General features: G+C 43.8%; 1 protein-coding gene across 5 annotated transcripts in view; it reads left to right on the top strand.

Annotated features, from left to right (window-relative positions):
* The window catches only part of TLK2 (tousled like kinase 2), a 43,075-nt gene extending 18,155 nt beyond the window's left edge, over positions 1-24,920 (top strand). For 3 of the 5 annotated variants that reach the window (XM_036398745.2, XM_036398744.2, XM_054517424.1), the window contains 16 exons: positions 3-170; positions 731-826; positions 3,607-3,699; positions 5,251-5,361; positions 6,507-6,643; positions 8,020-8,172; positions 11,985-12,051; positions 13,920-14,017; positions 14,397-14,478; positions 16,178-16,269; positions 17,300-17,389; positions 17,865-18,034; positions 19,463-19,601; positions 20,666-20,777; positions 21,684-21,791; positions 22,266-24,920. In XM_036398745.2, coding sequence (XP_036254638.1) covers positions 3-170; positions 731-826; positions 3,607-3,699; positions 5,251-5,361; positions 6,507-6,643; positions 8,020-8,172; positions 11,985-12,051; positions 13,920-14,017; positions 14,397-14,478; positions 16,178-16,269; positions 17,300-17,389; positions 17,865-18,034; positions 19,463-19,601; positions 20,666-20,777; positions 21,684-21,791; positions 22,266-22,439 — 1,890 coding nt within the window. In that variant the 3' untranslated portion in view covers positions 22,440-24,920. The remainder of the gene's footprint in view (positions 1-2; positions 171-730; positions 827-3,606; positions 3,700-5,250; positions 5,362-6,506; positions 6,644-8,019; positions 8,173-11,984; positions 12,052-13,919; positions 14,018-14,396; positions 14,479-16,177; positions 16,270-17,299; positions 17,390-17,864; positions 18,035-19,462; positions 19,602-20,665; positions 20,778-21,683; positions 21,792-22,265) is intronic. The other 2 variants (XM_054517425.1, XM_054517426.1) reach the window with 2 other exon arrangements.
* The last annotated feature ends 2,666 nt before the right edge of the window (positions 24,921-27,586 follow it).

Below are 27,586 nucleotides of genomic sequence, written 5' to 3'. Positions count from 1 at the left end.
AGCGGCGAATGGAGCAGCCGCTGTATGGGGTAGACGGCAGCGCAGCCAAGGAGCCGCAGGAGGAACACTCTGCTCTGCCAATGCTGATGTCGGTGATGCTGGCGAAGCAGCGGCTAGAGAATGAGCAGCTGGCACAGAGGGGAGGTGGCCTCTGTTTTACTTTTGTCTCGGTGAGCAGCTCTGAAAAGATTTGAATCCTAAGGCATGTGTCTAGTTAAGGGATGGGGAATTTGAAGCTTTTCTGCCCAAGTGCAGCCTCGTTTTTGCTGACCCCAGTCTGTCACCTTCTGGTAAGTTCATCTTCCTTGTGAAGAGTTCTAGGTCCCAGGCTTTGCTTATTTAATGAAATGGCATGAGTTTTAAGTTAACAGCTCAAAATCTTGCCTAGATCAAAATGATGTCATCCGAGGGGATAATGTGATAGATGCAGAAAAGCAAAAGATTGAAGTATAGTCTTGTTGCGAGAAGTGTTTGGATTAGCCTTGCTTAATCTCAGCTGCTGTGAATTATATCAGGCTTTTAAAAGCTTTATCCTCAGCAGGTTGGACCAGGCTTCTTGGAAGAAACTGACTCTGCTTTTATTGAGCTGTATCTCTAAAGCATCCTTAAACCTGAGCATGAAAGTGTGGTGCAGGCTAGACTGCAGCTTCAGTGTGGAGATTAATGTATCTGCATGGGCACTGGTGGTCATGCTGAGGGACATGTAACAATACACAACTTTCTTTTACAGGCCCAGCAAGGCAGCCCATCTTCTACCGGATCAGGGAACACTGAGCATTCCTGCACCTCCCAAAAACAGATTTCCATCCAGCACAAACAGTCACAGGTATAGCTCACTAGACAACATAGCTCTTGGATGTGAGGTTGAAGCTTGATGCAGCTTGTCTTCTGTGCTAGAGGGTGATGCTGGTAGTGGACATGATGTTCCCAGTGAGAAGAGCCAGTATTCCCAACTCCATCCGTAACTACTGAATGAAGTTAATTGCTCTGAGCTTTGTTCCTCATCCTATAAAGAAGGTTTTCAGTTGCTGCTGCTGGAGTTTGTCCAATCTGCTACTGAGGCTTTTCTGTGTCAGTGCTGTGGGCAGTTTGTCAGCTGTGTGTGATTGTGCCTGGGAGAGGAACACCTCAGCTCTGTCTTTTTCTGCTCTGTTGTATCCTCAATGTTCTTTCTCTCTCTGGAAGTGAAGGTGAGAAGGAAACCTGAGTGATAGTTGTGAATGTCTCTGTTCAGGCGCTGGGTCTGTTCAGGTACTGGGTCATGGGTGCATCGCGTTGCTTACAGTACAGATCGCCACAGTCTTGCTGGCAGCTCTTTGATCTCTGCAGAGTCCACTCATGGAATAGTTGTCTTGTCAAGGTGGAACATGATGTATTCCTGAAAGTGTTTCCCAGCAACTTCACTGATGTGGAGTTAAGAAGAGGAATAGCTCTTCTGACTGCACTGCTATCTTCTTGGTACCATTTAAATTACTGAGATTCTTTTAGCTGTATTATCTTCTGTTGCTTACCAGGGTGCCCAGGTTTATCTGCAGTGCACCTGGTTTATCTCTTCTCTAAGCCTGCTTTTAGTCTTCTTTGGATTTTCATCTCAGATCTCTCTGTGTCTTTCCCTTTTAAACTATCATTTCCTCACACCAGTCTCTGTCAGAGGTTATTTTGTTGCTGGGAAGGTCCATTCTCCATTAACCCTGCAGGTGGTAGAAGTTCTGTGTTCAAGGACAGCAATCTCCCCTCTGGGGGTATACTCACTTGCTCAAGTCTGGGCTCTATTTTGTCACTAGGGTCGCATTTGTTGTATGTATTCTTAAGAATGTGTGAGAATGATGCCACAACTCAAGAACCTGCCAGAGATTATGTCCATCTTTGCTGTTCCAAGACCCATGCTTAAAACAGTGGTCAAACAGTGGTGTCACCTGGAGGAAAAAACAAAAAGTTCTTATTTTCTTCTGTGCTTAACACACCCACAAGGTCTGTGTTCTTTGCAAGACATTATCTGAACAAGCTTTCTGCCAGTGTTCAGCTTCATGATATTCCCCAGAGGTCTAGGTGGGGCATGTATGTGCAGGAAAGAATCTAGGACGATGTTTGGTGGTGTGATGAGGTCCTGTACACATTCTTGGTTTTTCCCTCCCAAGCCTGTTAGGAGTTGATAGAGTTAAAAAATAGATACACTTCGATGATTCCCAGCTTGAATCACTTGGGGCAGTGCAAGGAACAAATCAGCACGATTTCCTCAGTGTTTTCAGTTAGTGCTAGTGCCTGAGTGCTCTGAGGTGACTTGGGGTGAAGTCACATGAAGGGGTATGTATCCTGACTTTATCTGACACAGGGCAAGTATGTCTCTGCCCTTGCCTAGGTGAAATAACAGTCAGTTACTAAAGAAACTTTCTGCTGTTTGGCCACCAGCTGCACCAGGTTCTCTACAGACATCCTGCATGGTGCCTCCCATGGCAAAGCTTTCCCTGCAGGCAAGGAAGCATGCACCAAGTCAAGTCAGAGGTGAGGTGACCTGCCCAGGCCACCTCTTAGTCTCTTGGGATTTTAGCCCCATCTTGCTTGATGTGACATGTTGGCAGGAGCTCTGTTTGAGTTTTTCCATACTTGGGCATATGTTGGGAAGCAACAGTCTGCCAAGTTTGTCTCTTACTCCATGGTGTTGACTTCCAGGCAAGCTTGAAATTTGGAGAATAGTTATATAACATCTCCACAGGTAAGCCTCTGCAATCTCTGTTCTCAGAAATGGAATAGGTGCCTGCCAACCACGACTGTGAAATCTGTGTGTACAATCCTGGAGAGTTTCCTCTGTGTTGACTTGGCTGTTTTAGATTCTGTGTTCAGGTACATACTGACTCCTTTGCCTTCGCCACCCTTTAATTGGAGTGCTGAATCTGAAATATTTAAAGAATATAATGTGTGTCTTCTGTTCTTAGGTATAACTCTCACTTCACTGCTTCGCTGAAGGTATTTGAGATGTTTTGCATCCCATAAAACTTTCCAGATAGTTTTCACTCAAGAGCTATAAAGCTCCTGTCCCCAGTGGGTACTAATACATTAATTTATCAGAAACAAAAGCTTGTGCCCAATATTCTTGTTGTCAGTCTGTTAAAATATTTTAAGATGAATACCTGTGTTTTCTGTCAGGACCACTTTAGAGCCTGCAGGTGTTGTCTTTGTCTGCTGGTGGCTGTGTGTGCTCATGAAAGGTCATAAAGTTGATCCTCCTTCTAAGGACTGGGATTTGGTGTGGGGTTTTTTTCTTAAGCCTTTTTTCTGTGTAAGCTCTCCTACATAGAGACCACCAAAGAGTATGCAAAACTCAGCTATAAATGTAAAATTCACAGGACACAGGATATTTTAGGCTGTTGAGAGTTACCAGTTTGTGCTCTTCAGAGCTCTGTGCTGGCTGACTGCACCTCCTGTGCTGGAGGAGCCCACCATGCAACAACAAAATGAATAATGGAGAACATTCTTCCCCTGAATGTCAGGATGCAGGGGATCAGTTCTTCTGAGGCTCAGCAGAGGGTTACACTGGGACTTTAGTGCTGACTATCTGAAACATTATCCATTTGTCTTAAACATGGTTATGGTGATTTTTCCCTACAGTCTGACCTCACAATGGAAAAAATATCTGCACTAGAAAACAGTAAGAACTCTGACTTGGAGAAGAAGGAGGGGAGGATAGATGACTTATTAAGAGTAAGTATTTAAAGTGGGACAACTCTTCTAAACGCTGCTATCTAAAGGTACTTAGAATGCTTGTGCCAGCCAGGCTGCAGGGCAGGGGCTTGTATACCAGGTGTAGAGCCAACATTTGCAAGGTAAAACAAATCCAGTGATCCCTTACCAGCAGGATAATTGTCTGGGCTGTGGACACTGTTTGGGTCTGATTGAACCTAAGCAGTATCTGGTTGTACAATGCAGAGTTGTTGTAGCTCTGGGGTTTTTGTCCTCAGCAGTGCTGTTCTCCCTTTGATCTGTTGCACACTTGTGTATTTTGCTGGTTAACCTAACATGTTTCTCTGCAGAATTCACAGAATCATGGAATCATTAAGGTTGGAAAAGACTTTGAAGATCACCAAGTCTAACCATCAGTGTAGCACCACCACCATGTTCTCACAAAACCATGTCCTCAAGTGCCACATCTGCGTTTTTTGAACACTTCCAGGGATGGTGACTCCCTTTTCCCTCCACCCAGTTACTCTCCTCTTCTAAGTCCTGAGGAGCTGACTCTGCCTTCTGTTTGGCAGCATGTTCACTAGCCTCTCAGTGGCCTGGGAAGCCGTGTTCTGAAATGCTCATTGGGAAGAATCAGAGACATGTATAGAGATGAGAATATCCTTTGGCCAAACCAAAAAAAAAAAAAAAAAGCTCTTAACTCATTAGTATTCTTCAGTAAAAGATAAATACCTAAATACCTTCAAATCAAGGATCTTGTTTTAATGGAGGGAGGAGTTCTAATTGACTTAGCTTTCATCAGCTGGGAGAGGCAGCTCTTGTAAAGTGTTGGAAAGCATCAGAAAGCACATTAAAGGGAGTAGAGGGAAGGCTTTCTGTGTGTCTGGTCTCAGCACCTGAAAGAGCTCAGTCAAGCTCATTGGAGACATGGGGCACATGTGTGCTTGTGGGAAACAATCCATGAGGCAGGAAATAGTTGCAGTTTTTTTTAAATTATTATTTTTGTTTTCACAAGACCATTAGTTGGAAGGGAAATGGTTACATTTAACTCTGTTAATGAAAGTGATTACACATACAGTCGTGCTGCATGCTGTGGTGGTGTGAACCAGCAGCTGCCACTGGGAGCAGTCTGTGTAGAAGGGCTGATGGAAAGTGACTCAAAGAAGAACTTACCTGAAAATACAGTTTCCCTATCCTTTTACTCTGCCAATATTGTGGCTAAAGTGGGAGGATAGTCCAGCAATGACTAAGCTATTTTGAGACTTTGTAGCTGTGGCAAGGTCTTAAATGCTTAACAAAAAAAACCCAAAAATACTTCTGCTTGTCTTCAATCTCTTTGTACTTTAGTTCCTTACGTGTAAACCAGGATGACAGAACTTCCTTGTTTTAGAGGGATGTTAAGGTGTGAGTTAAAAACTTAAAAGTTTGTCTTGGATGTTTTGCTAAACAAAACCTGTTCTTTTAGCCTGCTGATTTGCTGACTTTAATCCCCATGGCTCTTCCTATGTGATGCTAAGTTTGGCTCTTCTGAGTGGTTTGAAGTCACAGACTTTGTTCTCTGTTCACTTTTAGGCTAACTGTGATTTGAGACGGCAGATAGACGAGCAGCAAAAGATGCTGGAGAAGTACAAGGAGCGGTTGAATCGATGTGTAACGATGAGCAAGAAGCTTCTTATAGAAAAGGTTAGCAGAGGACATCTCTGCAGCCACAGTTCATGTCCTTGAAAACGTCTCTGTCTTCTTAGCAGTAAAAACCTGCTCCTGTTGCTTCAGTGATAAAAGATAACTGGAATTCTGTCTTGAATTACTTCTTTGCAAACAGGAATGTAATCCAAAGGCTGAAGTGGTTCACAATGTTCAGATTTGGTCACTTTCCACAGTGGCAGAGTGATCTCTTGCTTAAATGAAAGAGCTTGAAATGCAGCAGGCATTGCTTGATTTGGAAACCCATACACGTGAAAAGCAATGTTGTGCAGCTCTGGGAAGGCAGGAGCAGTGTCCCATTGTGCAGTGGAATTGCAGATACGCTCTGGGACATGGGCAGGCGATTTAGACCTTTCAAATGGCAGAGTTGGAGATTGTTGCTTTGTGTAACACTGAAAAAAACACACTGGGGACAGTGCCACGTTCACCAACATGCAGCCTGGTTCATTACGGAAAGATTTCCAGCTTTCCGGATGGTTAAACAGTGTAAGGGTTTGTTTACTCTTTCACCTATTGGCCAGTTATACCTATTGTTTGTGGGTACTGGATGGGCAAAACTACTCGGGTGCTGGCTGGGACGTGTCATCTGTTTGAATTGATTTTGTCACAGAGCTGATTGTTCTTGGCTGAGCAGGGCTCCCCTCTCCAGAGTGGTGACCTAGCAGAGATTGTGTCACTTCTGGACATGTACAAGACAAGGACTGAGCTGGCTGATCACTGTATCTTAGTCTTAATAGTGATTCAAGGTACATTTTGTTTCTTCATCTCCTGAATAAGGGCCTGGTGAGAGCTGGGCCTGCAGTCTATCTTGGCTACTGATAGAAAAAGACAGTTTTAATCCTACTGCCAGGCTGATCTCAGCTGATCATAGGATGGGTGAGCTGCCCAGGCAGTCATCAGGAGGGAAGAGTGAGGATGAAATGTCATGATGGAGGTGAACAAATGCCTGCCAGACCAGTGTGAAGCACCAGCAATAATTTGGTCAGTGATATTCAGCTGGGTTTCAGATAATCAGAACTGAAATAATAGAAAGTGGAAAGAATTGGTGGTGATTTAAAATGCAGCACAGCCCTTAGCTAGTAATTTATAGCTTGTATATTTACGTGGCTTTATTTTGCTTTCAGTCAAAGCAGGAGAAGATGGCATGCCGGGATAAGAGCATGCAGGATCGATTGAGGCTGGGGCACTTCACCACGGTGCGGCACGGCGCATCCTTCACCGAGCAGTGGACAGATGGTTATGCCTTCCAGAACCTCATCAAGTGAGGACAAACAGGATTGTCTTTAACTTCAGAGGCAGAAATGGAAAAAAACCCTAGCAGTTGTGTGTGATGTCTTGCACGTCAGAATGTGAGAATGGTGTGAGTGATGCATGGAAGGATCAGAGAGGAACTCCTGACAATGGGGAACTTCTTCACACTGATGTGAGAAATCCATCTCCACTGAAACTTCCAGAGACTGGAAGTGGAGTGAAATGGTTTGAGTTGGCCTCTGGGCCAACTGTTATTACCTGTCGGAAATCCTCAGTGCACCCACCTGGCTGTGTAGTGCTTGGGATGGAGGGGTGGACCAAAATCTCACATATATTGTGAATCAGTCAATTTGATTTGCATCCTTGCATATATTGGTAAAAGAAGGCTAATTAGCTTGCACTATTTTTTTTTTCCTTTAAGTAGAAAGTATAGAAACTTGAAAGAGAAAATCCATACTATTTAACTTGTTTTGCCTTCTGGTAACAGTGATCAAAGAGGCTGCAGAAACCTGGAAATGAAGATCAGAGACCCTTTATGCAGGATATTAATGGAAATATCCAGTCAATTCCCACCTGGCCTAGACCTTTAAGTAGGACTCGGCAAGTTAATTGCATTAGAGAGTTATGTGCGATCCTTTAAAATCACACCACTTCTCTGTAGTCTGACAGGGAGGTGCAGCTCTTGTTAGGCACAGATTAAGGACTTTATAATTCTTCCTTTGTTTATACTGGAAATCATGGAAAAAATACTTCTGGAATGCTGCAGTCTCAGTCCCTTTTTAAAAGGAAGTAGGTAAGCAAATGCTTAGGTCATTTAGACTTGAAATTTCAAGAGTGCTTTTGTCACTATAAAATGTTTGAGATAGTCTTTTCATCTTGGAGGAGAGACAGTTCCTTAGTGAAATCGGGAATGATGTTGGTTATATTCCAGAGAATTTGGGATAGCTTACCTGTACTTTTGAGGTGTAAGGATACTTTCTCAGACAGTGCCAGACTTCAGCAATAGTTTTAACAGGAAAATCTGAGATTTTGAACAGAGGCTTTTAGGAAAAAGTGTGTGGAAAGTTAGTGACTTGCCATGGATCCTAGGTTTCCATGGGGTTAGCAAGTCCTTTGGATGTCCTCTGCATGAATTAAACCTTTCACTTACTGGAAGATTTCTGTGAGCCAGGAAAATAATCCTGTTCTACGTAAAAATACCTTTAAAACTCTGACTCCTCATATTTGGCACATTTCCCTTTTCTGTACAAAAATATTTTGTTACAAATCTTACAAGTGCAACTGATTTGAAATTCATGGGTCCAATCTGGTAAGAACAGATGCTGAAGACAACCAAGTGCACACCCATAGTTATCTGTCATGTTTTTTCTCCTCTCTGCTTTTCAGGCAACAGGAAAGGATAAATTCCCAGCGTGAAGAAATAGAAAGACAACGAAAAATGTTAGCAAAGCGGAAGCCACCCGCGATGGGCCAGACCCCTCCAGCAAGCACCGAGCAGAAGCAGCGCAAGAGCAAGACCAACGGAGCAGAAAATGAAACGTAGGTTCTGTGGCCTTCTTGGTGCATGGCAAAGCCACATGCTTTGATTAGAGCACAAAATATCTCCTGGGAAATGGAATCTTGCCCTTGCCTCCAGGCTTCGCTCCATGAATGAATGTTGTGGAATTAGCCTGGCATTCAGCAACATCTTGCTCCAGTAGTTTTCGTTGAAGTAAAATAAGGATCATTGCTGAGTCCAGACTTGTATGAGCTTAACTTTATTTTTTTTATGAGTCCAGTAATTTTTTCAGTATTCTGCTGTGGTCACGTTTGAAAAGTGGGCTCTGACTTTAGTGTTGTACGTTCAGAATTGATATCTGTATCAGGGTATACATGGTGCCTTTTTTTTTAAGGAAAACAAAATTGTACACATTTAGAAGCCTCAACTTCTGTATATTTACTGTGGAGAATTCTGAGTTACAAGTTTTGAAACAATTTATTTGGGATGCTGAAGCAGTAAGATGCTCTCTATAGAGACAGTGCATTGAGCATTGGCCTGTTCTCCAAAACAGTTCTTCACACATAGGTGACTCAGGGAAATGGTGGAAGTGCTACTCTTCTCGTGTTTTGTTTTTGTTTTTTTTTCCCCTGCCTCTTTTTAAGTTACTGATGCTCTAAAAGACTTGATAGTCTTCTAGAGTAAAACTGGGACTTGAAAGAACTTTAGAACATTGTTATTTCAGAAGCTTTTGTGAGTTGGAAGTACGTTTAGTCATAGACTTAGCCCTGCCTTCTCCTAGTTCCCTTTATAGACTTAATTTTATTGCTGTAGGCTAATACCATAACCCTCATTGACACTTTTCATTATTAAATCTCCTGGGCTTGACTTGACCTCAAAGTTCCAGAAGCCCTTTGAATTCTTGGTCTTAATCTTTAAAAGGACATGTGAAGCAAAAGCTCCCACTGCCTTCACAGTCTCAGCAGAGATGGCACAAGACTGTGAATCGTGATATTCAGGGTGCCCTCAGCTCCAGGGCTGTGACCCCAGAGTGGGATACAGGTGCCTGCAGATCAGGTGGCTTGTGTTGGAGAGCACTGTGTGCTTTCTGCAAATAACTAAGTTGGTTGAAGACATTTCCCCCTCATTCTGGCCAAGGGAGCCTGAAAATAACTAAATAAAACTTTAAAATCATCCTTTTTATTGCCAGGTTTGAGCTGGGAGGAGCAAATGGAATGTCTGTACATGGATATTTTGAAATATTGCTATTCACACTGGTTACCTTTCCCTTCCAAAGGACAGGATGAGCTTTCCCCATTTTTTGTGGGCTTCTTTTTCTCCAGCAGTCTGGTGCAGCTGTAGCATGGCTTATTCTGGAGACATGGCAGCACAGGTCCTGGTGAAATCCTGGTCACGTCTGTGATGCTTCTGCTTGTGCTATGAGCCTGCCTTGGCATAATCCAGCTTTACCATGCTGTGCTAGGAAGCCTCTTGGGCTCCCAAGGCTTTTCTCTGTTTCTTACTGGTTTATCATTCTTCACTGATATGTTTTAGGGTGATATTTTTGTGGTTTAGAAAGCTTCTTGTCATGTACTTGATTAAAAACTGCTTGCCAGGGTGTGGATATGGTTCGTGTGGAGTGCTGTAGTTTATGTGATAACACTGGGGTTTTTGCAAGTCAGCTGTAGCAACTGGACTGACTGACTACTTGCTTAATCATTAGTTATCCAGTAAGTGCATTTGTTGGACCATTGTGTATCAGGAACAAAATTTTACAACCTCTGGAGGGAGGCTTTTCCCTTCAGTTTTTGGAACTCTTACAGAGGCTGATTTTTAGGCAATTTCAATATAAACGTTTCTAAAAGTTGAATGAGAAGCAGACAGCCAAGTTCCATTTTGATTTTTGGTTCCTCTGTGGTTTATGGTTGCTGCTGTGTCTTAAAAAGGAGAGGAAGGTCCTGTGATGCAAATTTAAACGCAAGCTCTCCCAGAATGAGTTTTCTAGTCTGTGAATGAGAAAAGAGTTTTCATTCAGGAAGATTATTCTGCTGGGGCTGGTTGAGATTCATTAGGGCAGCCTTCAGCTGTGCTAGAGGTAGGTAGGGTGTTTCTAGCATGTTTCTGTGAAACAGGGCGGTGTTTGTCTCAGAGCCCCCTTGATTTTTGTTATGGTTGCTGTGACAGACAGCTATTTTGGGCATTGTTAGCCTGGTGGTGCTCGTTACATCTCTGCCCTAATGAGTAGACTGATGGTGTTTGTTATTTGTGCACAAACATATGTGCAAACCTTGTTGCTGGTTTATTCAGATTACTCTTTATTCCTTACACAGCAACAGCAACCAAAGAATCACAGAATCACAAAGACCTAAACTCTCGGGACGGTCTTTCAGATTATCTGAATCTAATTAAAATTCATGCTGTGTGTGTGAATTAGAATCATAGAATCACAGAATATCCTGAGTTGGAGAGGACTCCCAAGGATCCTCAAGTCCAGCTCAGGACCGTCAGCAGTTTTATAAGAAATGAGACAACATGTGACCATTTTTGGTACTGGCTTTGTTTTTCATGTATCTTTAATTTGTAATAAGGAGTTGCTTCTGCTCAAGATTCTTTCATAGGGAAATTGGCTTATGAGTTTTTCATTAAATTTATCAGGTAACAACTGCTTTAGGCCTTGTTTCAAGTACCTGGACTCTGTGCATTATCAACAGAGGGAAGTTGGGACATTTCAAGATGAGCATTTGATGAGCTGAATGCTCTCACCTCGCAGTTTACTGAGTAAGGTCCCCCTGCACAGCCATAGGACTCGGTTCCCCCCTGAAAGAAGTTGAGGTGTTGATGCTCTGGAGGCCTCCTGCACTAACCTTGTGTGAAAGTACTGTGTAGAGCATAATTGGTGTTGCAGAAATCCTCCTGGGATATGCTTTGAACTCAATTTAGGTATAGAAGAAGATATTTGCATGCTGTCACGTGCAGGTCTTGTTTACAGAGTGAAGAGATGCAATTGATAAGCATGTCATAGCTTTATGTTCACATATGATGCTTTTACCAAATTCCTTGTTGGTAGTAATGAGATGGTTAATATAGTGATAAATTTTTCTAGTCTTAAAGACCTCAGTGTGTCATTGCACTTCACTAGTGATGGGCTCTGTCACTCTTTTAGTGTAAGGCTTTGCTTTGTCCTATGTAGCATGCTTGGCATGGAAAAGAGGTTGAAAACATGAAACTTCTTTTGACCTCCCACCTAGAGCAGAAATTTTGCAAATAATTTACTACCAATAAAATAGGGATTATTTTCCTTAGCCCATTGCTTCTCCTAACTACATGTGAGGTTGAAAATATGATAAAGTAAATTGCCAAAGGTTTCTCTGGAAGCCACTTGACAGAACCTGAAACAGGAAAAAGTTCTGAATCTCAGGTCATTGCTCTGTTCGCAGTGGCTGTGTGGCCAGGTGTGCTTCTAGTCTCAGACTGAATAGCTGGATTGAATTATCCAGCTTTTATTATAAAGAAAAATTTGAAAATGAGTCAATAAAGCGAACTTTACACAGAAAAATAAGATGTGGAATATTTGGGCTTCACTTTTCTATATTTAGATTATGGTTTAGCTGTCTTCTTTAAAAGTCAGTAGCCTATATGGGTGTTATTAGGAACTTGAATTTGAAATTAATGGATATTGTTGAGGTTTAAGGTTGTGTTCTCCTTTAGACTGATTACGAAAAAATATAAGTTGCAGAGTTTATCTAAAAATTTTTGTGCTAGCTGTTGATCTACTCTGTGGAGTTGTTACTTCCACTGGCAATGTGCATTCTATAGATTGCTCGCTTTATGATGTTTGGAAACCTAATGTGTTGAATCTTCCTTTTTCATGCAGGTTAACATTAGCAGAATACCATGAACAGGAGGAAATCTTCAAACTCCGACTAGGTCATCTTAAAAAGGTAAGAACTAGTTGCAGCAAAGGCTTTTTGTGCAGTATTCTGTGAACAAGAGCATTTCTCTGTAGAGGTCACTACTCGTTGGATAATCAAGAGGGTTTTGCAGTTTCAAGGATTAGCCAGAATTTTGTAATAATTTTTTTTGGGGCGGTGATATTCACAGAAGATTTTCTTTGCTTCAATAAATAGCTTTCTCTGTCCTTACAGTTAGGATTTCGTGCAGAAATTCTACTTTTTTGATACATCTTCTGTCACTGTGACCTGTCTAGTGATGGACTCTGAATGTGTATAACATGAGGGAACAGTAAGGAATGGACCGAGGGAAGAAAATTATAAAAACAGAACAAAAGAATGCAAGTCATTGACTTGTTCAGTTCTTTGTTATATTGAGTAAACCAGTGTTATCACTCCAATAAAATCTCTTGGGCTGTTGCAAGCCAGTCCTGTTCAGGCAGCGGCACTGCACGTTTGTTCTCAAATACCTTGGCCTCAGTAGAAACTGTACCTGCAGGTGAGGTTATATTTAGATAAGCTGTTGGTTACCTTGAAAGTGATTGTGGTGACCTATAAATAAGTTTTCTGGAACACTTCAACAGATGAAATACTGGGAAAAAAAGTAGCTGTCTTCTGCCATTTCCTGGTTAGGTGTGATCTTTGCTAAGGTCAAGGAGTTTTCTTTTGGAAATGAACCAAAGAGGAAGTAAATGTCTTGCTGGAGTGCCTCTTCCTTTCTCAGGTGGTGCTCGAGCTCTGCATTTAGTTTTTTTCCTGTAATCTTGACACACAAGCTGAATGCAAGGCTTCATTAATGTGTCTGTACTCCTTGTTATTTTCTGTGGAAGGGAAAGGTTACTGAACACCCAGAATCTGCTGACAGTCTGCCCATTATGCTTTATTGACCTGTGAACAAAGTGAAGTGACACAGGCAAGAGAATGCTGTTGGCATGCTGGCTCTACAGGTCCTGTATTGCTCCAGGGGATTAACTGCAGGTCCATCTATCCTTGGCATAACATTGCCAGCCTGGAATGGAGGAATCCATTTGGAAATGGACCTTAATAGAAAATGAAGTAATGTGTTGGGATCGTGGCATTGTCTGAAGCTGTGCTTACCCTTCTCCACTTTTGGAAACTGGCTCATTCTTTATATCTAAAAATAGTACCAGTTGGAAAGGAAAGGAGCGGAGTCACAAGGCAGATGGGTAACAGTGTCCCCTGAGTCACATGCACAAATTGTACTGCTCAGGGAGCATGTTTGAATTGAGGGTTGCAGCCCTGGCCACAATGATGTGAATTCTCATGTAATTTTTGAGGGCACCAGAACTTCCAGCTAGGCAAACACTATGTCAGAACTTCCACATGACATTGAGGAACACTCTGACCTGTTTGAGCAGTTACCACTAGTAGAATATAACGTCATTCTCTCACACTTCCCATCCTGTCCAGATGCTGCCCCATCCCATATGTCATCTTGACATCCCTGCTCTAACTGCTGAGGGTTGTCTTCTTTCTCTTGTCCCACCAGAACTGAAATTCCTTCAAAAACAGCTGCATGGCACTTATTTGGGGAAAGAGCAAGACCAGAGCAACAAGACTTCTTAATTACAGAAACTATTATAAACAAGGAGGTGTAAAGATATGTCTCCTCCTGTCTATGTAGGTGTGAACAGAACTGCCCAGTCAGTTTCCATTCCTGTTACTCGCCACATGACTGCAAATTGACTCTGACCATCTCTGTGATCTCCCAGACACGTTTTATGCCAATAACCTCTTCAAAAGTGGAATTGCATTTGTGTTTCCATAAGTCAGGTGGAAACACTACCTGCAGTACCTTACAGAGTGTTGTGTTTTCCTTTTGGTTTTTCCTTGTGCAGGAAGAAGCTGAGATCCAGGCAGAACTGGAACGACTAGAGAGGGTTAGAAATCTGCACATCAGGGAATTGAAAAGGATACACAATGAAGATAATTCACAGTAAGCACATAGGATTCAGGGATAAGAACTTAAAGTAATTTTTTATTTGTTCTTTTCATAACGAGAAACAATCTTTTCATAATCTCTTACATAATCCTTTTTAAATTGATTTTATAACTCAATAGTCACTTGATTGTGGGGTGGTACAGGTATAGCTTTAAGTTCATGTAAGACAGGCTTCCACATTCATCAAGGTACCCTTAAATAGCCTTTCATTAGTGCAGAGTGATCAAATAGCATCAAATTTGTCAGTCATTAACACAATTATATTTCTCTGTCTGAAAGTGAAAACATAATTTCTTAGCTGTGCAGTAGCTGTAATTTATTGTGCAGAGGAGGTAATTGTTTCTGTCTTCTTACACTGTGTCTTTCTTACCAGATTTAAAGACCATCCAACGCTAAATGATAGATATTTGTTGCTACATCTTCTGGGTAGAGGTGGCTTCAGTGAAGTATATAAGGTAACTTGGAAATGGTAATCTGGTGTAATCTGGATCTGCAGGAAGCAGAGTTTTTACACTTGTTTTCTCAATGCTGTACAAGTTATGGAGGGAAGAAAGGAGTACAAAGCTCATCGCGCATCTGGCTTGTATTAGACATCAGAGTTGAGATTTTCAGGTGCTCGCCTTGTCCTCAGGGATCAAATTTCCTTGAAATGAGTGTCAAAAAGTGTTGCACCAAGTCTTCAATTTTTGCTAGGACAGAGAAGCAAACCACTTGTTTCTTCAAATGCTATGCACAAATACCTGGAGTGGCTAAGCCTTACTGAGACAGCACAGCAAGTCTGAACATCTCTGTAAATAAGTGAAAATAGCTCCAATAATAAGAGCAAAGCCTGTACTTCCTGGGGGTATATGGCTCTTGTGCCTCTTTTTCTTGTGCCTTCATTTTACCCTCTGAAATAGCAGACTGGGGGTAGTGTGTGTGTGTGTTTGTGTAGTTTTGGGAATTCCTTAGAGCTGAGAATTCCTGGTGTCAACACTCTTAACAGCCAAGACCTGGGATACTTTGGTGCTTGTTATTTGACTATTACACTTAGAGCTATTCCACTTCTCAGTATACCCCATTTGTACTCAGAAGTTTGGAATTCATGTTGAATTTGGCTAGAATGGAAATAATTGTGCCAGTGCAAACATTGGAAACTTCATGGTGCTTTATTGTTTTGATGCAGCACAAAAATAGGAACCTAAACTAAGGGGACTAGACTGCTCAGATGGGGGGGGGGGGGGAAGTGTGAGCTGTGTCTAAGTACTTTGAACTGCTTTGCTGACTAAGCAGAAAGTTTTGGCTCCACAGATGAAAGCAAGAGGGCATGAGTGTTTCCTACCTGCCTGCTCTTAAGAGTTGTAACTGTTATTAAAACAGAGAAGTGCTTAGCCCTTCCTCTTGGCCAATCTATTAAGCATTAGGAATTAAGTAGACAACTTTTGAGATGAACACACATTATGCCTGTTTACTTACCACAGCATTTTGTCCTGACCTGGAAATCATTATATTATTGTTGCTGCTCTCAGGCAAGGTAGAAGATTTCTGCATTGCTCCATGAGTGCATTTTCAGAGGTCCATTCTTTAAGGACTGTTCAAATAATAAAGAAGTGGAGGGAAGGATAAAGCACAGGATCACACAGCTCTGCTAAATTCTTGAATTCTCCAGCTTTTATATATGCTGAAACATTATGCTTTAAGTTGGAGAGCTGAGCTACCAGTGTGAAACAAAGCATTGAAAGATCTTCTGTATTTTGAGGGTTCTTTTTTATTAACTCAAGTGTAGAAAATGAATTTTGGACTTGGGGGAATAATAGCAGGGTCTTTCCCAGTAAAAAAACTGTCTATATTTTAGTAATTTAGTCTTCCTGGTCCTTTTGCAACTCTGGTAGTAAAATGCCAAAATCAATGCAGTGTGAGTTAGATCCCATGGCGAAGGTCAGATCTAAGTGCAGAATATTCAGTTGTTTTCAAAGTTGCTCACATTCATTAGTGCAACATATTAAATCAAAATGTGGGTTTGCTTTTCCCTCACTGGGAAAAGTGAGGGAAACCCACGTTTGGTTTTAACGCTGATTGCCTGGGTGGGGATATTGGTTTGTTAGAGCTTGTCTGCTTTTGCAGTATTAACTTCAGACTGTGATTCCTACTGATTTTCAGCTCTTCTCTCTGCAGGCATTTGATTTAACAGAACAGAGATATGTAGCTGTGAAAATACACCAGTTAAATAAAAACTGGAGGGATGAGAAGAAAGAAAACTATCACAAGTAAGTGAGTTTGTAAAGCAGCCAGCAATGTTCCCAATTCCTCCTGCATTTGGTTATCCAGTGCCTGTGGACAGGCTGCCAATTTTTTTCCTATCTTTGCTGCATTTCAAAAGCCACTTTCTATCCCAGTAGCTACTTGCAAAAGTTCTGGTCAGATTAGAAATATTTTAAATATGTGCATATGCACACAAAGTTTTGTATAAGCCCTGTACCTCTGCATTTTAAAGCATCAGTGCTCTGTGAGAAAAGTGCTGAAGTGGCTTCTCTCTGAAATGTTCAAGCAGTTCCATGGGAAACAGCTTTTCCTCCCCATCTTTCAGGTACATACCTGCATCGTGCTCTCTGGAAGCCTCCCCCTTCCCTTTGTTTTCTAGAATAAGTGATCGTAATTGTGGCTTTCCACTACCTGAAGGGAGCCTGCAAGAAAGATGAAAATAAACTTATTTACGAGGGCCTGGAGTAACAGGACAAAGGAGGAATGGCTTCAGCCTGAAAGAGAGCAGGGTTAAAAGAAATTAATTTCTTCTTAGGAAGAAATTCTTTACTGGAAGCTTTTTGCTCTTGGTAGCTCTTGCTCCCTAATGCCATGGGTTAGATAACTCTGCAGAGTGACAGCCAAGCCTTCTCCAAGATAAAGCTGTGTTCTTAATTCCCCAACAAGTCACTGGGACAAATTAATCTGAATTTGAAGCCTGGAAATCAGGCTGCTAAGCATCATGGAATTCTAGAACTTGCTGATTTTTGTATTCAGCTGTCTTGAATCTCTTAAGGATTTATGAGGCTATTCTATTTTGGCAAGCAGTACCATTAATCAAGATAAGTTATGTAGCATTGCTAGGGTTGGAGCTGCACTGGAGTTTTGTGGTTCTCAAGAGCTGTTCTGTGCAGTTCCTCCTTCACTTGATTTGTCTGAAGCCGTCTGAGGAACGTGCATGGGTTTGATTGGAGCTGGATGCTGTGTGGTGTGTCTGGATTCACTATTAGAATTAAGTCACTTGTATGACTAATGCTCAGACTTTGCTGTTTTCAGACATGCATGTAGAGAGTACAGAATTCACAAAGAACTGGATCACCCTCGAATAGTTAAACTATATGACTACTTCTCACTGGATACTGACTCGTAAGTTGTGTTGCTCTGTCCTTTCCCATGGTTTGACCAATTCACTAAAGACAAAGTATTTAAAACTTTTCAGGAAAGTCCAGAAGGTGTCCACACCAGTGTTAGACTTTACTGCAGAGATAACCAAGGTGTACTTCCAGCATACACTGGTTTTCTGGAGACTCCAGCTCACAAACTAATGCGGTGTATTCTGTCAGATGTGGTGCTTTACTGGTAAATCCTGCTCTTGACCCTGGGCAAATGCCACATCTGATACTGCTTTCAGCCTCTGGGTCTTTAATGGGGAATCTCAGACCTTTGTACTGTTGAGCATTGAGGCCTGTGCTCCTGGTAGCTTACTTTTAGAAAGGGATTCATAGCCTGAAGGACTCTTAATTTAATATATTGGCCAAATGGGTGAGTTACAGACAAGCAGTAACAGTGTTCTGGTTTATATCAGGTGCCTTAATTGCAACAACTCCTGTTTTTCTTTCAGGTTTTGTACAGTGTTAGAATACTGTGAGGGGAATGATCTGGACTTCTACCTGAAACAGCACAAGCTAATGTCGGAGAAGGAGGCACGATCCATTATCATGCAGATTGTGAATGCTTTAAAATACTTAAATGAAATCAAACCTCCCATCATACACTATGACCTTAAACCAGGTATGCTGTGTTGGCATGCTTAAGGATGCTAAGAAAATGTAATGGGTTACAGGTAATGTGAGGCAGTTTCCTTTGTTCAAACAGCAGAAAGAAGACAGGGCTGTCTGGGAAAGCTAACTTGCAGCAAGAAAAAAAACGTAAAATGCATAGAACCTTTGGAAAACGCGTAAAGGGCGTTTTCTGCCAGAATTGCAACATAAAACAAGGAGGAGTAACATGCAAAACAAGGAGGTGTAACATTTTCAAGAATGAGACCTTGAACCACCAAATGGCTGTGTTAGTTTTCTTAATGTCCTGCTTGTATTCCACTTCAAGAGCTTGTTATTGCTTCATAAAGTCTCCCACAATTACTGGTGTGCTTCATGTTCCCATTCTTCTGGCTTATTCTTTCTGTAATCATCTGGCTGAGAATTTGATGGCAGAAGCCAATTTTGAAATGTTTGTTTTTTCATATTGTGTGTCAGCTCCCAAAGCTGAGGACGCACAGTCAGACGGCTCAGGTTTGCCTTTGAGTTAATTCAGTTACATCTGCCGTGGAGAAGATCCTCCCCAAATGGTGTTGTATATTTTCCTTTTACTGCTGGGGCAGAGCCACAAGGGAGAAAATGGAAATGCTTCATTTTGCGATGATGCATATTGGCTACAGAGGTTTTTCCTAATCCAGTAAATTCATCCATCTCTTTGGGCAGTTATCCCTAGCTTGTCTCCCTGTACTGGTGGCACCTCATCAGCATTGTGTAACTGGTTTATGATGTGGTTTGTTGCATCAGCATGAGGAATGTGTACGGGAGATGGTGCTGTTGCACTGGTTGTAGTGACCCCATTTCCTCCCCGGCTGTTCCCAAGTTGTCTGGGTTCTGCCTGCAGCTGCCTAGAGCTGTGATTCATCTGCTGCCATCACACACAGTTTTGCTACTTTATTGTTGGCTTGGAGAAAAACAGTGATGATCTGACTTCTTGATGGGTTTATAAAAGACTCTTGCCTAAGCAGTCATTGGCCTTTTTGAGCTTAGAAAGTCACTGTCAGGAAGGAGAAAATTTCTGGCATGTTGAGAAGACAGGGCAAGTCAAAACTTATGGGCAGAATGAGTCATAACTGTGTATGTGTACTTCTCTCCTTAATCCTCCTTTTTGACCTGCCCTTCCAACAAGATTTTCAAGAGGGGTCAAAGCCTGGGCTTGAAGTTCATTTGGCTAACAGGGCTCAGGATCTGGAGGCTCCAAGCAATATGAGGTCACTAGGTCATTCAAGATGAGTAGATCAGCTCTAGCACTTGGTAGTCCCTGAGTTGTCTCTGAAGTTCAGGATTTTGAGAGTTAAAACATCTGGTGCAGCTCACTGTAGGTCCCTTGTCCTTGTGCAGGGCTCAATGCAATTTTATTCTTGATAAATGTGTATCCTAAGGGCTGTTTCCTTCCTCTCTCTAGGTAACATTCTTCTAGTCAATGGTACTGCATGTGGAGAGATAAAAATCACAGATTTTGGACTTTCCAAAATCATGGACGATGACAGCTACAACTCAGTTGATGGCATGGAGCTGACATCACAGGGGGCTGGTACTTACTGGTAAGCAATGCCTGGGGCACTTGCAAGTTATGATCAAGAACAGTTTATAAACAGCTTTGGAAGTGTGTCAGCTCTCTGTGTGTGCTGCTATTAGCTTTACACACTGGAGGTTTGAGACCCTGGCAACTGCTTTTGTTGTCACACGGCTCTTTTTGAGGCTGGCAGCTTTTTACTGTTCAACAGGTCAGTGTTTAAAAACCAGCTCATATTCAAAAGGCTGGTGAAAAGCTGCTTATGCTGCTGAGATAGCGAGCTCTGGAGTGGGGCTTGGCTGCTCTTTCACAATCCAGAGTGGCTCCGTCTCGCATCTTAAGCAAGAACAAGGGAAATACTGTACCTATTTGGAAATTCAGGTTTATCAGGGAGATAAAAAGAGTATTCTTCTGAAATTAGGAGGTGAAGATCCCTAGCTAGCTCTCGAAAAATCTCATGGTGTTGTCTATTCACTTGAATGACATGTTTTCAGCAATTCTTTATCTTCTGCGCCAAGTGTCACTGTATCACCCTTGGTTGAGATCAGACACTTGGTGAGTGCCACCGAGTGTGACTCTTAGATGTCACGCAAGCTGCAAACTGTCACCATGGGCAACAGAAAATTTGTTGGGCCATTCTGTGTTGTACAGCTTTGTTTTGTTCCTAAAAATTAAACTAGCTGTACCCTGAGTGAAGCTGAATGTCTTTAACTGGGGCATGCCATATGGGGTTGTATTTCTAGAAATATGTATTTTGGCTGTGTGCTTTTCATTGTGGAATTGTTGGCCAAGCCCTTTCAACAGCAAATACGAGTTCTGAAGGTAAAAGAGAATGGGCTTGTTTTACGTGCTCTGGTGAAAAGAAACTGACTGTGCTGACTAGCTCAGAACACAAGCGTCTGGAGAGTCCTTGGGATCACTGTTCCCAGAAGGAGTAGGCATTGGTGATCTTGGCCCAGAGATGCACAGGAATGAAATGGGACCCTTGAGTCCCAAGCCAGTATCTCATCATAGAATTTTCTCTTCCAAAGGAAATCATAGAAAATACTTGAAGCTGCTGCTCATAACTTCTTAACACTTCCTTCTAATCAGGTATTTACCACCAGAATGTTTTGTGGTCGGGAAAGAACCTCCAAAGATTTCAAATAAAGTTGATGTCTGGTCAGTGGGAGTCATCTTCTATCAGTGTCTATATGGCAGAAAGGTAAGGTGTTTAATTTCTTTTCTTAGTGGTGTTTCCCAAACCTTTTGGGAGGCAACCCAGGCTTCTGCTTCCTTCCCCACAGACTTAGAATGTGCTCCCTTGTCTCCTTGCCATCAGTTCCAGGGCAGAGTGCATGCTAATTGGAAGTGGGGAGCATAGACTAGGCTGTGTTGTGCTCTACCTTTAGCATTTCCTTCAGAAAAGACATTCTGCAGAACATCTCTTTCCACCGGGCATGTTCCCACTGAGGCTGCTTTGGGCAGGACAGGTGTGTCATTCATCATCTGAGGTTTTTGGTCTGGTCTTGTCTGTGACACTTTCCATGCCCTGAGTCTTTGTTGGTCTTGATGGCTGCAAGTGCTATGGAGGGGAAAAAAGTAGACCCACTTAGGAGTTTTTAGGATGACTTTTTTGGAAGGGAAAAGCGTGGATCGGGAAAAGGTGATTTGTCAGCTTTATGACAACAGGAAAGATAGGATGGAGAAGGGAAAGGAGTCCATGAGCTCTTGTTTTCAGGAGTCCCTGGTAACTAAATGTTGTGAAAACTGGGGCTTTCACACGTGCTGCTCAGTGCTGTCAGTCAGACACATGGAACCAGCCCAGCAGAGATGAGTGGGTGAATCTCTGCTAGCTCAGGTGGATGACAATGGTCTAACAGACCCACAAGGTCTGGAAGCAGGTGGAGATCCCTACTGGGCAAGCCAGACATGTTCCAGCTTGATCCCTTTTGTTCATTTGAGCATGGGACGCAATGTGTCCTGGTCCTCTGGTATCCGCAGCACCTTCCCAGCAGTTGTGGGCTGCTTGCCTGGAAAAACGCTGATGTCAGGTGATGATAAGCAGTAGAGCTATGGGATTTTTATGCCTGTCACCAACCTTTAACGACTTTTTTCTTTCTTTTGGTAGCCCTTCGGTCACAACCAGTCACAACAGGATATCTTGCAGGAGAACACAATCCTGAAAGCTACTGAGGTGCAGTTCCCTCCAAAACCAGTAGTCACACCAGAAGCAAAGGTAAATCTGCTTGAGGTTCAGGCAGCACAGGCAGTTCCAGCCTCCTGATTTTCATAAAGCCAGCAGGAGTTCTGTGTTTAATGCTCACCTATCACACAGTCATCAGTGGCTTTGCATGTCCCATCCTTGGAGGTGTTCAAGGTCAGGCTGGATGGAGCTCTGAGCAGCCTGGTCTAGTGACAGTGTCCCTGCCCATGGCAGGGAGGTTGAAATGACATGAGCTATAAGGTCCTTCCAATCCAAACCATTCTGTGATTCCATGATTACTGCAGCTGTCAGGCTGAGCAGTGAACACTGGGTGCCTCTGCCCATGCTTCTCCTGGTCCAAAATGAGATTTAGTGCAAGAGCTGGGCTGTGTATAGGGAAGGAATTTTGGCACTGGGGTTGTCACATTGGCCCCACTCCCAAAGAATCAAAATATTCCTGTTTCTGTCATAGAAACTAATTCTTGCTTTGGCTTTGGGGTGCTGCAGGCGTTCATCCGGCGGTGTCTGGCCTATCGAAAGGAGGACCGGATAGATGTCCAGCAGCTGGCCTGTGACCCCTACTTGCTGCCTCACATCCGCAAATCTGTATCCACAAGCAGCCCAGCTGGAGCTGCAATTGCATCAACCTCTGGATCATCCAATAACAGCTCTTCAAACTGAGACAGAATAATAGGCCAAAAACTGCTTGAGAAACCGGCAAAAAGACTTTCAGAAACACCTTTGGAACAGAGGAATCCACAAGGGTCTCAAGAAACCTGTACCAGGTGCTTTTTTCTCTTGCTTTTTTCCATCCATAGAGCATGACAACATCAACTCTCATCAAGAAAGCCTTCAGCATCTAGGCCGAGCCATGTGGATAGGAGATGGCTTGAGGTTTATCCAGTCAGTGACCACAAAAACGTGGCTGCTCTGAGCAAGGAGGGGAAACTCAAGAAAAAAAACAAAAAACAAAAAGACATGGTTCCATGTACTGTGAACTTCTGAACATGCAGCCTTGGGGAATCCAGGACGCCGTGTGTGCTTCATATGAAGAATGTGGACTTTGGAAAAAAGACTGGGCTAGTCCAGTGTTGATATTTAAACATTGTTCTTTTTCTTTTAATAAAGTTTAGGTAACATCTCCTTGAAAAGCTCGAAGCACCAAGGTTCAGCTGGGGATGGTATATGACTCTTTGCCCTTTGGAGGGGAAAAAAGTTGATCCTGCCTGTTCATGGCACTAGAGTTAGTGTTTTACCCCTAATTAATTTCAATTTTTTTAAAATAACAATTTTTTGGAAGAAAACAGTTTTCTGGTCTTAGTGAAACCCGTATTAGCAGGTATGTGGCAGTGTCCATTCTGCAGCTGGTGCAGCTTTCTGCTGCTTTGGGACAGCCTCTTAGGAATGATTCACCTTCTCAGGAGGGTGGTGAAGCCCTGGGAGGACAGGCCTGCGTCACTCTGTGATCAGAGTGGATCACAGCTCAGGCTGCCACAAGGTCTCAGCTGCTGCTTCATCGCTCTCCCAACGGTTGCACTGTTTTAATGTGTTGAAGTGCTGCTGTTTTTGCAGACCCAGCCCATCATGCTCATATTGCTTTCCACACTTGTGAGCCTGATCTTGGTTGGCAGGCAGAGAGCAAGTGGGGATTGAAGCACGGCTCAGGTGTCACAGGTGTGATCTGTGCCCACACAGCTCTCTATGGAGCTTGTTCATGTTAGAGGGTTCTGAAGCTGAAGCCTTGTCTGCTCCTCTCTGTTGGGTGACTTGGCAGCAAAGCTTCCGATCTCCCTCAACAGTTTTCAAACTTGCTGACTCATGAAACTTGCTGCCATCACTGCATCCGATTTCAGATGGCAGGGAATGAGATAATGTTCTTGAAAGGAGCAAACACCCTAATTATTGTCTCCTGTAAACTGCGTGGAGGGGTCTTGTACCTTCAGCTGGATCTGCCTGCTGTGTAGTGGGGAGCCTCCCACTCTTCTTCCTTTTCCCTCCTACATAGAAGGAAAACTGAAAACACAAAAAGCGCAGCAATTGAACATGTGGCAGCCAGGTTGGAGTGCTCCTAACATGTGGCAGGAGTTCTTAGCCAGAAATATTTAAAGATGCAGTGTTGAGGAGCAGGGTTTGTCCCAGGGGGGAGACGAGCCCTGCACTACTGCAATTCAGGATGCTGGTTAAAAAACAAACCACCCTGTGTGCACTTCCCAACCCAGTCCCTGGACCACTGTGGGCTGAGGGATCCTTTGTGGGACAGCTCCAGGATTGTACCCACAGCTGTGGCAGCCTGTGGGCTGTTTGGGTGGTTCTGTTACCCCACTGGCATCTCCTAGCAAGTGCTGTTCTCCATCATGCACTCGGAACTGCCACTTGTCCGCCTTATTGTAAGCCATCATCTGCAAATATTGTGCTTAAACCTGATCAGGAACTTGTTAACTAAGAAATGGAGCAGTCTGTTGGAGTCAAGCAACAGGCCAGGGAAGTGGAGAACTCTGCTGCTTTGATTTTTCTTACTCTTTTTGTAGTGACTCTTGGGCTTTTAATTGGATTTACTCCCTTGCAGCTGCATTTAGGGTGGTGTCTAAACTGCTGTAGTGTTTTATACAAAGAACAAAAATACTGCATCTTTAAATCCTCAGCCATCCTCTCTTAGCCCTTTCCATGCCTGCTGCTCTAAGCTAGAAGTTAATTGTCCAGCAAGGAGCTTCAAAATGTTTATTAAGCCTCTGTCAGGAGAATTCAGGGTTGGTGCTTCATCCCATTTGCCGAAACTGATTTGGTATCTGTCCACATCGGGGAGAATTCTAAAAGGGTTTTTTTCTATCCTGGTCCCATTGTTTCTTGGCCATCCAGTGTGTGCATCTCTGTGGGTGTGATTAGTTTTGTGTCAAAAGCATTTATTCCTGCTGTGCGACACCCAATCAGGGCCAGGGGACAGTGACGGCTTTTTGGGGCTGACAGCAGGGAAGAACCCTGGTAGAATTCTGGCTGCAACACTTCCCTTGTTAAGATGGGTTTCACTTCCAATAACAGACCCTATTGCCACACTGTTCATTTACTTAAAGTGTATGAAGAATTTGTAACTTAAACCAGGCCAGACTGTTTTGGCTCTACCCCACAGATGAGATATGGATATTAAAATAAGTTTTAAGAAACTGATTTGCTTGGCTTTTACTGTTTTTCTGCTCTGGGCATTGGCATGAGCTCTCTTGCAGTGGCTGCACAGAGATGACACAAGACAGGATCGGGAAAGATGGAGGAAGGGTGTATTCCATAGCTCAGAGCAGTGAGATCTCTGCTCTGATCAGAGGGGGAATTGCTGAAAATTACCGAGTCACTTAATTACTGATATTGATCTTGTCCTGGAACATAAATTAGAAAGCTGAGGTGGATTTGTCCTTCATTTCCTGTAGAATAGCACCTGCCCTTTAGAAGCCATAAAGGTCGAGAACACAAAAAAACCACCTTTTCTCTTTCTGATAATCTGTGGGTCACAGCTCCCCATTCACTCCCCAGCCCATGAACACCCAAGTCTCCCCTCTGTCACCCACAATAACCACCCTGAGCAGTGAAGAAACTCAGCTCCTTTAATTTCTTGGGGCTGGGCTTTGTCAGCTTTACAAAAACACACAACAGAAAATTTAAAAGGATGGTGGCAGCTGAAGATGTTGAGTCTTTTTGTATCTGGAGTGGGGAATGCTGGGGCCCAACTCACTCTGTTGCTCCTCCACAGGCATGTGCTGACCATGCCCAGGCATCCCCCAGGAGCCAGGGCTGCTTCCTCAGATGAACAGTCACCAGGCCCCAGGTTACTCTGCAAACCTGACCTGACCTTCACTGTGCCTGAAGTCAAACTCAGTGAGTGCAAGTGAAACCAAACTGAGCGAGCTTGGCTCCCTCCCTGCTGCTGCAATTGATCATTTCCAGCCCCCTGTTCCAGTTCAGATGATGTGACAAATTTGGGCCAGGAGAGGCAGCAATGGTGCTTCAGTAGCATCAGCAGCATCATCATTGTCCTGTAGTGGGTAGGCAGGTGCCCACACGTGCAGGGACACACCTTGACACCCTCAGGATCAAGATTCACCAAGGGGCTGCCTCACTGGATGCTTTGCCTCCTACATTCGCATTTGGGAGTCATGCTATAAATGAGCTTCCCTCTACGAAATGGGCCAGTCCCAGTTTATTTTGTGACCTGGCAAACCCACAGCGTGAGCTTTGTAACCGCTGCCGCTGTCTGCCTGGGATCTGCTGCTGGAGGATGCTGTTTTATGGGTGCTACGCAAGCTTGGCTCAAGCAGCCTTAAACTAAACCTTCCTACTCACAGCTTGGAGGAGAACAGGAGACTGGAGTGTGTGGGAACATAATTAGGCACAACCCTGACACCCAGTGAGCCTGGACCTAAGCTTTGCTACCACATGCTGATGCATCTTTGCCCCAAGACTGATTTTCCACAGCTGCACAGGGCTCTCCCTGTGGTCTCTGCTTCTCCCTGGCCCCAGTGCTGCCCTCAGGGGCAGCTGGGTGCCCCCTGGCCATCACCCTGGGTGGGGGCAAAAGGCCAAACAAATGCAGAGCAGCTCGGCCTCCCCTCACTACATTCACACCCAGGAGCAGGCTCTTGGCCACAAGGACACTATTGTCTGTTCTGGGAGCAGGCCTGAGACACAACCCCATTCCATGCTTTAGCTGCATGGGGGTGTGAAGGCCAGAAGAAGCTGCGGGCATGTGCTGATGGTGAGGAGCTGCATGCTACCCCCAGCTCTGTGTGCTGTTCCCTGCTCCTCTGTGCTCCCAGCCTGGATCTCCTCCTGGGATGGGTTACTGTAGTCTTTTTCTCCCTCCACCTTCAGCTGCAGCTTGTGTTTCACTCACTCTGTTGCTACTCATTTCCAAACACATTCAGTGTAGGCTGAAGTGCTTTGAGCTGATTCAGGAAAGCCTGAAAATAGAGGTTATCCACCATCTGCCCCGCTAGTGTAGGATGAGGCCACCATCCCCCAGGCCACCCTGGCCAGGAGCTGCTTTCCCATCCTCCCTGCTTGGGCTGCAGGGATGGTGCAGAGCAGTGCCATGGTCCAAATGGAGTTAAAATACTGGGATGGAGATAAAAACACAGGAATTAAGATAAAAATGCAGAGATGCTGTGAGCAGCAGCAATATGAAGACAGGGAGATTTAGCCTCATGTTCAGGCCAGATCTCCCATTCCCCCCTGTGCTGCCCTGGGGAAGACCAGCAGCAAAGTTACAAGGTGATTGGCTCTGCCTTGCATTCAGGGGAAGAAAAAAATCCAGAGCTCTGCTCAGCCCTGCCCTCTCCCGACTGAAAGCTCCCGCTGCATAAGAACCACGAGCACGCGCTGCCCTGCTGGCAACCGCCTTGCTCTTGGCTCAGGTCCACATCAGGATCAGGACTCCAAACCTGCTTTGTTCAGCATTGGCTGATCCCAGCTCCCACTAATCCTGAAAATCCACGCACTCACACCCAAACCCAGGAGACTGGCTGGGATTGATGCCAAAACCCCTCTAGGCTAAAGGAACTGGTGCGGGATGGAAGTGGGAAGAGAACATGCCCGTGGCTATGAGGTAAGGTAGTGGCAGAGGTGGAAATGAAGCACTCGACCATGCTGCTCTTGCTGCAAAGGGCCAGGGAACAGGGTTAAGATCTCTGCTCTGTGGTCCTATACCCACTTCTGGCAGGAGGAAGATGCTGTTCAGGATGTACTGTCCTCCACTACTCTCCAGCTGCTTTCCCTCCCCACTCTGCAGGCCAGTTCTGCCAATTTGCTCTTGAGTCATGCAGAGCAAGTGTTTTTCTAAAAGGAAA

This window comes from Molothrus ater, chromosome 27 (assembly GCF_012460135.2).
Source record: "Molothrus ater isolate BHLD 08-10-18 breed brown headed cowbird chromosome 27, BPBGC_Mater_1.1, whole genome shotgun sequence".
In the NCBI taxonomy this organism is placed as follows: Eukaryota; Metazoa; Chordata; class Aves; order Passeriformes; family Icteridae; genus Molothrus; species Molothrus ater.
The sequence above is the reverse complement of the archived record's forward strand: the minus strand, read 5'-3'. Positions and strand labels throughout refer to the sequence as shown.